The 13,904-nt window shown below is 52.2% G+C and overlaps 1 protein-coding gene and 1 pseudogene across 2 annotated transcripts; both read right to left on the bottom strand.

Moving 5' to 3' along the window:
* Positions 1-1,131: 1,131 nt before the first annotated feature.
* Positions 1,132-1,675, bottom strand: LOC101177238 (annotated as a pseudogene).
* Positions 1,676-5,402: 3,727 nt separating this feature from the next.
* Positions 5,403-12,091, bottom strand: ULBP1 (UL16 binding protein 1). 2 transcript variants are annotated; one of them, XM_003255873.3, is made up of 5 exons: positions 11,916-12,091; positions 8,100-8,363; positions 7,612-7,887; positions 6,816-6,947; positions 5,403-5,587 (listed from the first exon to the last, which is right to left on the bottom strand). In XM_003255873.3, exons 1-4 carry the CDS (start codon positions 11,998-12,000, stop codon positions 6,838-6,840), a joined length of 735 nt encoding a protein of 244 aa, XP_003255921.1. In that variant the 5' UTR covers positions 12,001-12,091; the 3' UTR covers positions 5,403-5,587; positions 6,816-6,837. The 2 variants fall into 2 exon arrangements, with proteins under 2 accessions (XP_003255921.1, XP_030659689.1); XM_030803829.1 differs by lacking the exons at positions 5,403-5,587; positions 7,612-7,887; positions 8,100-8,363 and having other exon boundaries at positions 6,838-6,947; positions 11,916-12,012.
* Positions 12,092-13,904: the final 1,813 nt, after the last annotated feature.

The following is a 13,904-nucleotide window of genomic DNA, read 5'->3' as shown; positions in this document are numbered from 1 at the left end:
ACCGGTGGTAAAATTGTCGACAAAAGGAATCAAGGCAGTGAGTGAGCTATTGGGTCCATGGTGTCATCATGATCTGCTGGAGGCCTCTGGACATACACAGTAGGTGGTGGGCAGGTGGGCAGACAGAAGGGCAAGTTTGATGGAGACCGTGCTCACAGGGGCTTTTTGGTTTCATCTTCAGCCTTCAGAAAGGATGCAAATGTTGGTTTAAATGGTGAAGGAGAATCTGGATCACGTTTCCAGGTCTGAAAACCAAGTGACACCCGCAGTTTCAAGGCTGGTGAGAAACCCACAAGGAGGGGAGCAGAAGCAAGTGCAATGAGGAAGAGGAGCCAGGAGGGAGAAGAGAGAGGAGGATGGGAGAGCACAGGCACCCCCAGGAGGAGCCCCCCATGAGGGGGTCCCATTCACACTCACTCAAACACACACATACACACACACACACACACACCCCGGACTGATTATATCTGAACTCAGGACAACTACCTTTGTTTTCTTCCCACTTACTTGTTCTCTTCAGCATTTTTTCCCAGTGTATCAAGAATTCCTCAAGCCAAGTTTCCGTCTCCCAGTGAAACCTTCTGGAAGAACATGGTCACATCCCTGTTCTTCTCCCACTTCTCTTTCATCTTCTTGGCTCCAGGATGAAGCACTGTCCACTTTCTGTTGGTTGGGTCAAAGAGGAGGAACCTCTGTCCATTGAAGAGGAACTGCCAAGATCCTCTGCTGTGTCCACGGGCTTCATGCTCACAAGACATCCTGGCCTGCAGGGTGAGAGGTTCTGCCCCTTTGGAAAGAGATCAGCTCTGATCTTGACAAACCCTGAGCCCCACCCTGCTTCCCTTCCTGTCTGCCCCCCTTCCTCCTTGACCTCTTAAGTGATATAAACCTGATTTATTTGTTTATTTTTAATTAATTAATTTATTTTTTTAACTAGGCCAAGAACATTATTAACCTTTGTTTCAAACTTTATTCTCAGGCTTCTTTGGCCTAATTAGCTGCAAAGAATAAATTGTGTAAATGCAAAAACTGAAAAGAGCTCTGTGTCCAAGAGGCTTGGGCTCAAAAGTATTAGAGACCTAGATTTTATCACATCCGTAAACAAATATTTCTTAAAAAGCAGTCATAATATAAAATAGCAGTTCCTAGTAACTTCTTCAAGTTTTATCTTCAGAAGTTGACTCAATTCAGTTTGCCTCATTCTTGGAAGCCTCATCAAAATTCTCCATAAGACCTGGAACTTCATCATCATCATCCTCTCCAGTTGCAAGTGGTGCTGTTCCATCCACAGATTGTTTGGGCAGAGCTTCATCCAGTCTCCTTAAACTAGCCAGACTGTCTGCACCAAGCTGGATGAAGATGCTGGGTAGCATTTCTGTCAGCTGCTTTGTCTTAGCATGGCCTGTAATGGTGAAAGTGTTCCCTGCCAGAGATGTCTGAACTTCAGGGTTGTTAAAGTGGATCAGTGTTCCTTGGTTTGTAAACATATTCACCTCTTCAATACCAGAGATATTGGTTACCCCTAACTTCTTCAAGGAGAATTGAAAGTTTTTATCTTCTGCTGTGGCTGTTCTATGAACCACCTTCTTCTTTCTGGGAGCAGGTCCTTTCCACCAATGCACACTTGTGCCTGCAGTTTGGCAAGTTTTTCCAGGTTCGTGATTGTTTCTTTCATCTTGTCGGAGTGGATAAGGGGCCGCATGGGAGACTAGGGTTGGTGTTCAGGTTGTCTCAGGTGGACCAGCTGAGATTAGGCACACACACGCTGGGATGCCTACCTGGTTTATTTTTTGCATGAACACATTAAAGGCTTCTAAGCTATTATAGTGTCTGCTCCCTCCTGTCCTGAGCCATTTTAAACTTACCGCTGGGTATTCAATTCTCCACTTGAATGTCAGGCAGTTACTCTTTGAGGAAATCCACCACGTCTCTTAGTGTTTCGGTCTGTTCTTCCCAGGCTTTTGTGACATTGACTTTCTTCCCCAGAGAAGCAAAGGCTTTGGCCTTATGGCTAACACAGTCACAGTGAAGGAAAGGCCTTTCATCCACCTGATCTTGAACTGCACACCACTGTGGTAAAGGTCTGAACTTAGGAGTGATGATGAAGTCATAGCAAAGGCAGTGTGTGTGTGTGTGTGTGTGGAAGGAAAACACAGGAGGGGGTTGGTGTGGGAGGAAGTGGATCCTGAGACCCCTCCTCCCCCTTATGGTGACTGCAAGTAAATACCTCTGAGGGGCTGGGCTGGCAGAACAAGATGTGCCCCAGCCAGGACTGTCATGTCAACTAGTTAAAGACTAGAGTATCTCCTTTGCTAGAGTACAAGGTGAGGAAGGTCCCTGCAGCCATGAAAGCACGTGTCCTCCCAAGACATATCCCACCTGGGCTCTGCCCACATGGGTCAGCACATGACCTTGTCATGTCAGCAGCCAGGCCTGCTGTGGCAGGAAAAGGCCTGGATGAGGAGGATCTTCCTCAGCAGCCTCTGTGGACTGCGGGAGGTGGGAGAGGGTGTGGGGGCTGCCCTAGGATGCCCCAGCACAGTGGGTGGGGTGAGGACAGAATCCAGTTTGTATAATAAAGAGATTATTGTCATAGTCACAGGATTTAACACGTTGGCAAAGCCCCTGGCGATGCTGCCCATCTGCTATGAGATGCATTCCTGAAACCTTGGAAAAGGGATGGTTCACAGGGCGAGAAGTAGAAAATCTAGAACTGCTCTAAGGATCTGGCTTTTCCCTAGAAAGAGACCTCAGCAGGTCAAACAATGACAAACCCAATGAATGGGGCTTTTCCAGTGAGTCCCCAGACAGGCCAAACAGAGTTCTCTGGGGCAGGGGCTTTTGAAGGGCTCCAAGCCCTGTGTGTCCCTTCAGCAAGTGGAGACTTGTAGCTGTGGCCTTGTAGCTGTCACGGACATGGTGAGTCCAGTGTTTTCTGGGCATAATAAATCAGGATATATTGTGCAGACAAGAAGTAGAAAGAAATGTTAGGAGGAAGAATATAAATTTTCAAGTACGAGTTCGGAAGTATTAGAAAAAAAGCGAGGAAAAGGGCAAGGTTGGCTTGGTTGTAGCTAACCTGGTGGAGAAACGCAGCTGTCTGAGATAGAGTGCTCGAGCTGTTAGGTTCCTCTGCAATGTAGAGACCACCTCCACAACCTGCCCTGCATCCTCCTTTCTCCGGAGGCTGAATGCAATTCTTGGGCCTTCGGTGCCAAGGAAGCCACAGTCCCAGACCAGAGGAAGGGCTGAGGAGGACAGTGGAAAACGAGGTGGTGGGTGCAGAAGGAGAAGGCTGACAGCAAGGATTTCCTGAGGATAAACAAAAATGCCACTTGAAAATGGAAAAAAAAGTGAGGGTATAAAGAACAAGATGAAACTCATCTATAATTCCATTATACAGTGTTTAGTTTTAGGGTTTTGACACTTTCATGTATAATTATTATACAATTATAATCATACAAATTTTTATACAATTATCATCATACAACCTATGATTATCTTAAATGACTAGATTTTATCTCTTTGAGCTGGGTTTGGGTTCATAGTGCATGAACCCAAATGAATAATCATGAATGTAATATTTTCATATTAAATAATTAAAAATTTCTACAACAGGCACTGTGGTTCACGTCTGTAATCCCAGAGCATTGGGAGGCCAAGGTGGTAGGATTGCTCGAGACCAAGATTTGAAGACCATCCTGGGCAACATAGGAAGACCCTATCTCTACCTAAAAATAAAACAATTTGCCAGGCCTGGTGGCATGCGCCTGTAGTCCCAGCTATTCTAGAGGCTGAGTCTAGAGGATCACTTGAACCCAGGAGCTGGAGATTACAGTCAGTGATGATTATGCCACTTGACTTCAATATGGTTGACAGAATGAGAAACTGTAAAAAGCCATAAAAATAAAAAGGATTATCACAATTCCTAGTCAGTGCATGGAAAGGATCCCTGAGGTCTGAAGTCCTGCATGCTATTTTACTAGCGATACCGTTTGGAAGAATAAGATCATGTTTCAGAGAAGTGTCTGCTTTTCCACAATCAAAGAAGTAGAAAGAAAATGCCTTTTGCTGGGATTTCTTGTTCAGTTAAAATGTGTGCAGGAATTCCATCCATTAGCACCGAGAGAAGGCGGCAGAAGGTGTTAAGAAAAATGGCTGCTGAGCTAGCTTGCTTGCTTCCTTCCTTCCTTCCTTCCTTCCTTCCTTCCTTCCTTCCTTCCTTCCTTCCTTCCTTTCTTTTTCTTTCTTTCTTTCTTTTTCTTTCTTTCCCCTCTGTGGCCCAGGCTGCGATCTACTAGACTCCCTGCTGCCCCGCCCGGCGAGCTGCCTGGGATTGCCGACGCGCGCCACCACTGCTACCGGCTTTTTCTCCTTTGCCTGGAGGCGCGGTTTCGCCATGTTGGCCACGCTGGTCTCCAGCTCCTGACCCCGAGTGCTCTGCCCGCCTCGGCCTCCCAGGGTGCTGGGACTGCAGACGGAGTCTCGCTCACTCGGTGCTCCGTGTTGCCCGGGCTGGAGTGCGGTGGCGTGGTCTGGGCTCGCTGCAGCCTCCGCCTCCCAGCCGCCTGCCTTGGCCTCCCAGGGTGCTGGGATTGCAGCCCCTGCCCGGCCGCCGCCCAGTCTGGGAGGTGGGGAGCGTCTCTGCTCGGCCGCCCCTCTGCCCGGCCGCCCCGTCTGGGAAGTGAGGAGCGCCTCTGCCCGGCCACCCATCGTCTGGGAAGTGAGGAGCGCCTCTGCCCGGCCGCCCCGTCTGGGAAGAAGTGAGGAGCACCTCTAACTGGCCGCCCCGTCTGGGAAGAAGTGAGGAGCGTCTCTGCCCGGCCGCCCCGTCTGGGATGTGGGGAGCGCCTCTGCCCGACCGCCCCGTCTGGGAGGTCTACCACAGAGGCCAGAAGCAATGTGGGGGCTGGACGTGGCTCACGCCTGTGGTCCCGGCACTCTGGGGGGCCGAAGCGGGTTGATCACTTCAGGCTAGGAGTTCGAGACCAGTCTGGCCGACATGGCGAAACATATGAAAAATACAACAGACAAACCAACCAACCAACCCAGTGACAACAAAACAGGTCTACCCTGGAGTCATACTCTAGTTTTTTCTATTTTCCTCCCTTTCTGATCCTTTATCCCACTTTCTTTTTCTTCCTCTTCCTTCTCCTTCTTCTTTGTCAAATAGAGGATTGAGTTATTATCACTGATCCATATAAAGTCCCTCTCTCATTTATTCCTTTTAATTCCCACTCCCCATTTCTATTCCCCATCTTCCCATGTGCAACCTCCCTAATATGTTTGATACGCATCTTTTTGTTTGTATGTATTTTTAGAAAATGTTTATTGTTTTGTGTCCAAAAAATTAATAAAATTAATTAAAAAAAAAGAAAAATGGCTGCTGGGACCATGAGCAAAGGTAATGAGTGGCATGAGATGTTGAGTCTACAATGCCCTCATCACCTGCTGGGGCCTGTGGGCTTGCTAAGGCTTGAACTCCTGCTTTCCAGAAAGGCACAGTGGTGAGTAGACAGGCGGCCTCCCTGAAGGGAGAGCAGGAACCAGACCAGGCTAACAGAGGCTTCTTGATATCATCTTCCACCTTGAGAAAAGATGAAGCATTGGTTTAAGTGGCTGAGAAAAACCTGGGTCTGTTCTCCTGGGTGATCCCTCCCAGGCCCTCCCCATTTCAGAACCTCTCCCACAAATAAGGAACAGGTTTTTCCCTCCAACCCTACTCTTGGCTCTGTAGCCTGTCCCAGCCTCCACCCTCCTTCACCACACCACAGAGCCAGGCCAGGTCCTGTTACAGCCCATAGGGGCTTACAACTGAGGCTGGTAATGAGGGGTCTGCACCCTCACTGAGGGCCTGCTCCCCCTTCTCATAGATGGGTCTAGAGGACTTGGGGGAGCCCTGTCCAAAGAGAGGTCTTTCTATCCATGTTCCCTGGCCTTGGGTGGGCTTGTAGGCAAACCTCCTTCTTTCGCCTTTGCTCTCAGCCTCTCCTCACCCTGGGAGCTGCACCCATAGCTCTGAATGGGACTGCCCCTGCCCCGCCCCATTCATTCCTGGCCAAGCTCAGTGGTGAGCATGGAACTCCAGCAGCAGCTCAGCTCCCCTGCCTGAGTCCACTCTGCTCCAGGCAGGGCCATCAGCTGGCTCAGGATCTGGAGTGTGAAGGAGGCAGAATGGCAGGGGCATCGCCCCAGCGCCCGGCAAGGACTCCCATGGGTCCAAGGGGCCTGACCTTTTCCTGAACCTCAGTCTGGACACACTCTAATCTTCACCTTCCAATTTAACTGCTGGGACCCGAGCTGCTTTCTCTGGGAATGCAGCCTTTGGAATTGGGTGGGCCAAGGCCCTCACATCCCCCTCCTCCTGGGATTCTCCCAGATCACTCTTTTCTTAGCCTTCTCCAGGGACGCCCTTTCCCTTGACATCCTAGGTGAAGCAGCCATGCTGCTCCTCTCCTACTGTGCAGATTGCCCATGCCTGTGTTCCTGCTGCCTGCAGGCCACACACCACTACCCTTCCCGAATAGGAACTTGCTCTGAAACCGGCCTGAATTGGTTAAACCCTCTCAAGCTCAACAGGCCTTGAGCCTTGGTATGGGTCCCTCCCTTTCCCTTTGGCCTCTGACAGTTAGAACCCATCAGAACTCAAGGTTGAGCTGCCCAGGTCATTGCTAACAGGTGACACCACGTCTCATTCATCTGTCTCATGTCAGGATGAGAAGTTCCCGGCCTCTGGGACTCTGGGAATTCTCCTTCCACATCCTCCCATCTCACCCATCTGCCCCTTGCTCCCCTCCCAATATTGCCCACAGTACCTGTCACTCTAAACAACTCTCCTCATCTGCCAGCTAGAATGAAGCAGAGGAAGATGATGAGAAGGCCCCAGGGACTGAGAGTGGTGGCCATGGCTTTGGGTTCGGTAGTGCCTGGGGTCAGAGAGGGTGGTTCTGAAATGGAAACACAGGAATGACAACCCTGGTCCAGGCCCCAAATCTTAGGGGATGCCTCCTTAGCTCCTGCCACCCCAGGTCATCCTGGAAGGCAGACCTTTTGTCCCCCTCTGCTGTGGGGCAACCTCCAGGACAGATCCTGGGGTAGGAAGGGAGAGGAAGTGTCCTCTGTCCTCAGGGAGCTCACACAGCTGCTGAGGGAAGCAAGGTGACAGCACAGTCCACCCTCCTGCCATGGAGAAAGAGGAGGTGATGTCCCAGGGCCAGAGAGGGGAGGGTCTTAGGCCCTGGCATTGGAGGTGATTTTGATGGATTTACAGAAACAGACGAGGGGAGAGGAAAGAAAAGGTGATTCTAGGAGGAAGGAACACTAATGAAAAAGATGTGGAAACACTATGACACCCACAGATTCGAGACTGGTGAGAAATGCACAGTGGGTGGAGCAGAAGCAGCTGCAGTGAGGAAGAGGAGTCAGGAGGAAGAAGGTAGAGGAGGATGAGAGAGTACAGGCACGCCAGCACCCCCAGGAGGAGCGCCCCATGAGGGGGTCATGTTCATATGCAAACACTCACACACACACACACACACTCACACACACTCACACAACAGGCTGATAAGATCTGAACTCAAGACAGCTTCCTTTTTTCCCCCTCTCACTTACTTGTTGGATCCAGCATTTGTTCCCAGTACGTCAAAAATTCTTCAAGCCACATCTTACAATCCCCCATTGAAACCTTCTGGAAGAACACAATCACCTCCCTGTTCTTCTCCCACTTCTCTTTCATCTTCTTGGCTCCAGGATGAAGCACTGTCCACTTTCTGTTGTTTGAGTCAAAGAGGAGGAACTTGTGTCCATTGGAGAGGAACTGCCAAGATCCTCTGCCGTGTCCATGGGCTTCATGCTCACAAGACATCCTGGCCTGCAGGGTGAGGGGCTCTGCCCCATTGGAAAGAGATCAGCTCTGATCTTGACAAATCCTGAGCCCCACCCTGCTTCCTTTCCTGGCTCCTGGACTTGCTGTCTCTGCTGCATCCTGCCCATGCTCCTCAACCTCTTGGGTGACATAAACTTCTGATTTATTTTTTATATGAAATCAATAAATGACTCTAAGTTATGACTTTCTGCTCCCTGGGCCATTTTAAACTTACCAATGGGTATTAAATTCTCCACTTGAATGTCAAGCAGTTGCCCTTTAAGGAAATCCACCACATCTCTTAAGGTTTCAGTCTGTTCTTCCCAGGTTTTTGTGACATTGACTTTCTTCCCCAGAGAAGCAAAGGCTTTGGCCTTGTGGTTAACACAGTCATAGTGAAGAAAAGGCCTTTCATCCACCAGGCCTTGAACTTCACACCATTGTGGTTCAGGTCTGAACTTAGGAGTGATGATGAAGTCATAGCAAAGACAGTGTGTGTCTGTGGAAGAAAACCACAGGAGGGGGTTGGTGTGAGGGGAAGTGGAACCTGAATCCCCTCCTCCCCCTTATGGTGACTGCAAGTGAAGGCCTCTGAGGGGCTCGGCTGGCAGAGCAAGATGTGCCCCAGCCACGACTGTCATGAAAACTAGTTAATGACTAGAGCGTCTCCCTTGCTTGAGTACATGGAGGGGAAGGTTCCTGCAGCCATGAAACCACATGTCCCCTCCAGACATGTCCCACCTGCCCTGTGCCCACATCGGTCAGCATATGACCTTGTCATGGAGGTGCCAGGCCTGTTGTGGCAGGAAAAGGCCTGGATGAGGAGGGCCCTCAGCAGCAGCCCATGTGGACTGCAGGAGGTGGGAGAGGGTGTGGGAGCTGCCCTGGGATGCTCCAGCACAGTGGGTGGGGTGAGGGCAGAATTCAGTTTAGATAAGCAAGTGATTATTGTTATGGGTCACATGATTTAACATGTTCGCAAAGCCCCGGTGAAGACGCCCATCTGCTATGAGCATGCATTCCTGGAACCTTGGAAAGGGATGGTTCACAGGGAAAGAAGTTGGAAGCCCAGAACTTCTATATCAGGGTGAAGGGGAAAGAATCAAAAGGCTCAGAGAAGGGCCCATGCCAGAGTGGCTGCAGTATGAAAATCCAAAACAATGTCCATCCTCTGTGCTCATGGGATGTCTGCAGGACTCTTGTATACCCAGCATATAAAGAAGGCCCTGGGAGAAGGCAGCAGTCTATCAAGAAGCCCAGGGATGCCTGTTGCTGAAGGCCAGGGTTGGGGGTAGGAAATGCTGCTCCTGAAATGGGCTCCCAGTAGTAATGGGGATGGAAAATCCTGAAATAAGAGATCTCAACTGGAGGCTGTCAATTGTCAGCAGGAAGGAGGGTGCAATGATGTAAATAATTACAGAAGTCACAGTGCCAGTGGGGGACCTCAGCCATAAAAAGGTATGCCCATGGCTCATAGAACAAAGGGGTCAAGAATCCAAAAGAAATGGAAACTCAACCCGGATACTGCTAGATTTAAATAATTACAACAAACAAAGACAAAATCCAAGGATGGATGACCTGGAGACTGAAAGGAGTCACCCTAGGAAATAACTGAGCTCCTTTGCCCAGCTTTGAGAACTGAGCCACATCTCAGACCCAGAGTCCATTGCTAGAAGAAGAGCCCAGAGGCCCTGGTGGGCCCCTTCAACCCCACAGCAACTGCAATGACTCCTTCAGCCTCCCCCACAGAGCCAGATGGGCATTCACTCTGGTAACTGTATGCCATGAAACAACAAATACCCAGACACTCCTAGTGAACACAGTGTGTGGTCCAACCTCCTCCCAGGGACCTGAATAATTAACTTGCTGCCCTATTACTCATGAGGTGCATTTAGGGCAAAGTAACGGATGGACACCTGTGTCAGGTCCAGCTTAGAGGGATGTGCTGGGTTCATAGACCCATTCGATGGTAATTTCACATTTCCTGGATTCGTACCAGGAATGGATAGTGTTTGTAGTTAATGTAGTAACTATTATAGGTTGTGCTGGTCATATGACCTCCCCTGTCACTACTCAACTCTGCTCTTGTAGCTGGGATGCAGCCATACACACTCTGTGATGAGGGGTGAAGCTGGACCTACCAATATGGCTATTTGACCCTGGACTCCCTAAGATCCCAGAGGCATGTGTGGTTGGAAAAGGTGCTATGTGGATTTCATGGCAATTGCCAACCACAGAATCACAATAGGGTCCCCTAGTGCTCAGAAGCAAGGCTGTGCCACTCACAGCAGCAAAATCCCCTCATTTAAAAGTGGCTCCTGTTGTGGTCCTGGGCCCTGGTGGAGATGGGCCTCCGGCCATGGGAGAGCCTCAGAGCTGCCCATCACAGGGTGTGCTCCTTATCCTTTAGGTCATTAGGAAGATAGGCCCCACAGTGAGAAGACACAGGTGGGTCTCCTGAGATGGGCAGGAGCAGGGCCACAGGGAACCAAGAAGCTGCACAAGCAGTTGGCCCCGATCCCCAGGACAACACATGGCTGCACCGCCTCAACCTCAGCTCACACCTGAGGCTTTAGGGAGGGTCCCTGATCACCCTGAGGGACAAATGATGCCACCCAGCAGCAAAGGAGGGGGGCAGTAGGCCCAGAACCATAGAACCTCCATTCACATCCATCACATCCACACCACCCAGAAGCCGCAGGCAGGGTAGGACACACTTGTGACTCTTCAACTTACACCATTTGGAGATGACACCCTAAGGGATGGGGCAGCAATTGCCAGGACACAGCATGTGCCCCCATCTGGGGTCAGCAACCTAGGACAGTGTCCATATCGGGTCTCCCTTTTATTTGCAGGTTGCCATTGCCTGCTGTTGCTCTGCAAAGGGACAGGACTTGATACACAGACAGAGAACTCATGGCCAGCAAGGACCAAAGTGCCTTCAGCCTTTTCTTTCTAGAAAGGGCTTGCTGACTCCTGTCTGCATAGCGACTATTCTATATAACCCTATCTCCCCAGTAGGAAGAACAGGCGGGTCTGGGACCCAAGGGCAGAAGTGGGCGCCTCTACACATGGGTGCTCCCAGGGTCATCCTGAGGGAAATGGGATTTCCCATCCCCCCTGCACTAAGTTCTGTGGAAAGTCTGGGGTGTGTTTGCTGGGGTGTGTCCTCAGGCAAAAGGGAAGAAAATGCTAGTTGGTGGGGGAGGTGCTAAGGGCTCCTTCATGGATGGGGAGGTGAGGGAGGCCTGTGTGGTGACAGGGGTAAGCTGAGATGGGGAGTGAAAGGATGCGACCTGGGTGGTGAAAGTGAATGGTGAGGGAAGGGGTAGGAAGTGTCTGCTGAGCCTCTGGGTGCAGGTGAGTGTCTGCAGCAAAGTGTAGGGGGAAGTTCCAGGGCAGGGAGCTCTGGGGGTGCTGGAAGGTTTGTGTGGTGAAGAGCAGGTCAGAGCAGAGCAGGGCTGTGTCTGATGGGGGAGTCTGTGATCGCGTCCCCGTGGAACTCCCCTTCACCCCTGTCCTGACCCCAGCTAGGGATCTGGTTTCTCCTTCCCTAGGGCGAGTGGGGCTGCGGGTCTGCACCGGGGATCCCTGCCCCACCTTGCCTTCTGTAGCCCTTTGGCCCCTCCACCCTCCTGCAATTCCTTTTCAGCCTTCTTTGACACTCCCCCTGGACTGCGGGGCTAGCAGCGGCCGCAGGAAGCGGACCCGGCGGAAAGGAGCCACGGAGGGGAACTGAGAGCCTTCAGCTGGGCATGTTTGGGGAGATCACGATGTTCGGGGAGACAGCGATGTTCGGAGGGACCGTGACGTTCGGGGAGACAGCGATGTTCGGGAAGACCGAGATGTTCGGAGGGACCGCGACATTCGGGGAAACAGGGATGTTGAGGGGACCGCGATGTTTGGGGGGACGGCGATGTTCGGGAACACCGCGATGTTCGGGGAGATCGCGCCGGTACTTCCAGAAGCCTCCCCTCCTCTGAAACCCGCTGCAGTCCACAGCCTCCCAGGTTTGGCCCCCGCCCCGCTTAGGCTACATCCCCGAACTCACCAGCCCGCCCTGCCCGGGACCAGCCAGACAGCAGGTGCAGAAGCGGGAGGCACAGAAGGAACGCGGGGCTGGCGGCCGCTGCCATTGTAGACCTGGAGCTCCGGGGACAGGAGGCGCAGTGGACGTGGAGACCGGCTGATGAATCGCTTCAGGGCTTCCACGCGGGCTATTTATAATGTAGCCGATCCCGCACTGGGCGGGATCCTAGGAATGCTCCACCCCCTGACGCCCCGGGCTCGTCATCCGACAGCGGCCTGGCTGACGAAACTTTCCCCTCCAACCCGCCCCGCGGCTTGGTGGCGGCGTGCGCGGGCCCCGAGCGGGCCAAGACGCGATTCCTTCCATGGCCCCATCACATAATTTTTCAACACAGCATTTATAATTACCCCAATGTAAACACTGATGCACAGGAAGGTGAAGAAACTTGCCCAGGAATACTCAGTGGCGGCGGTGTCTCCCTGTCACCGCTCGCCCTCCCTCCGCCTGCAGTCGCGGAGTCCCCGCCCCTCTCCGTCCAGGGCGCAGCCGCTTCCCCAGTCCGGAGCGGACCTTCTTTGCCTCTCCACTAAAAGCATGAGGTGGTCTTTGAGTATATTCTATATCCCTTCATGACTTCTGGAAAAAAAGAAGAAAGCCCTAGAGGGCTACCGTGATCAATCATCATGTGATCAACTGTGTTTCCCTGGAGAGCAGAAGCCGAGGGAGGGATCTATACATGCGTGGGGCTCACTTTGCCACACACCCTTCTGTGTCTAACACCACCCCAATCCAAGGCTGTATCCGCACCTCGGCTCAGTCCCTGGATGGTCTCTGCAGCCATCCTCAAAGGGGCAACCCGAGTGCATCCTCGTCCCAGTCACCATGAAACCATCTAGATCTGTGGGCAGAAGCCAGAGGGAAGTGGGGGGCCCAGTGGCCCTTGGCCACAAGGAAGGGCTTAGCCTGGGGTGAGGACTGTGAAGAGCCCCTGAGTCCCACTCTGCCCCCAGCCACTCAGCCTGTCGCCCATTGAATGAGAAAAATAGGCACAGATCTCCCACTCCACAGTCTTCATGTAGGGATACCTTCACCTGGTGACCATCAGTCCCCAGGGTCCTGAGGCTGTGGGAAAGGGGAGGAGGCCTGAGCCAAGCACAGGGCCTGACTATGCTTCAGGACAGGGACATGGGATGGCAGCCATCTCTGTGACTGAGCAGGGACACAGGAGACAAAAGTTTCTGTCCTGATGCACTAGAGCCTCTGTCCAGGAGGGGCCACATGAAAGGTGGTCTGGAGGACAACTGGGCAGTTCTCAGATTTGGGAGGGGAATAGCTTGGTGGGTCCGGGGATCTGTGTGTGAGAAGAGCCTCCCACGTACAGGGCTAGGGGCAGGAGCCCAGGTTAGTCCTGGGAGGAGGCCACTGGGAAGGCCCTGGCAGCACCACTCCTGAGGCTGGGTGACCTGGGCCAGTGCCTGGGGGAACAGGAGGAAGGCAGAAGGAGGCTGGCAGGAGACCCCCAAGCAGGACAGCCAGGTGACAGGAGGAGGGGCCTGTGTGCACACCTGGGCCCTCCTGCCTCACCCATGCTGCAGGCATCTGGCCACTAGACTCAGGCCTGCCCAGGATGGGCATAGAAGTGGCCCAAAGGTTGTTGCAATGGCTGGGATCTAGAGATCATGCATTCAGACATGGAAGTCAGCTGATATGGTGGCTGAATATTCCTGTGCAAGGTTCTTCAGCTTTCTGGGTGTGGATGTCTGCGTGTGGAAAATGACAAATGCTATGCACACAGATGAAATGAGCAGATTCTACAAGGAACCCTGTCCTTGCACATGCTAAGGACCCAGCGCAGTTCTCCTATTTCAGTTGTGAGCCCTGCCGCCCTCCCTGAAGTCAGCAAATGCCAGGCCTACCCTGAGGAGAGCTGGAGCTCTGAGCCCAGGCCGTGGCCTCTTCATGGCCCTGACTGTGCTGTGAGGGGGTGGAAATGAAAGCAAGACCTATCAT

This window comes from Nomascus leucogenys, chromosome 3, assembly GCF_006542625.1.
Source record: "Nomascus leucogenys isolate Asia chromosome 3, Asia_NLE_v1, whole genome shotgun sequence".
Classification (NCBI taxonomy): Eukaryota; Metazoa; Chordata; class Mammalia; order Primates; family Hylobatidae; genus Nomascus; species Nomascus leucogenys.
The sequence above is the reverse complement of the archived record's forward strand: the minus strand, read 5'-3'. Positions and strand labels throughout refer to the sequence as shown.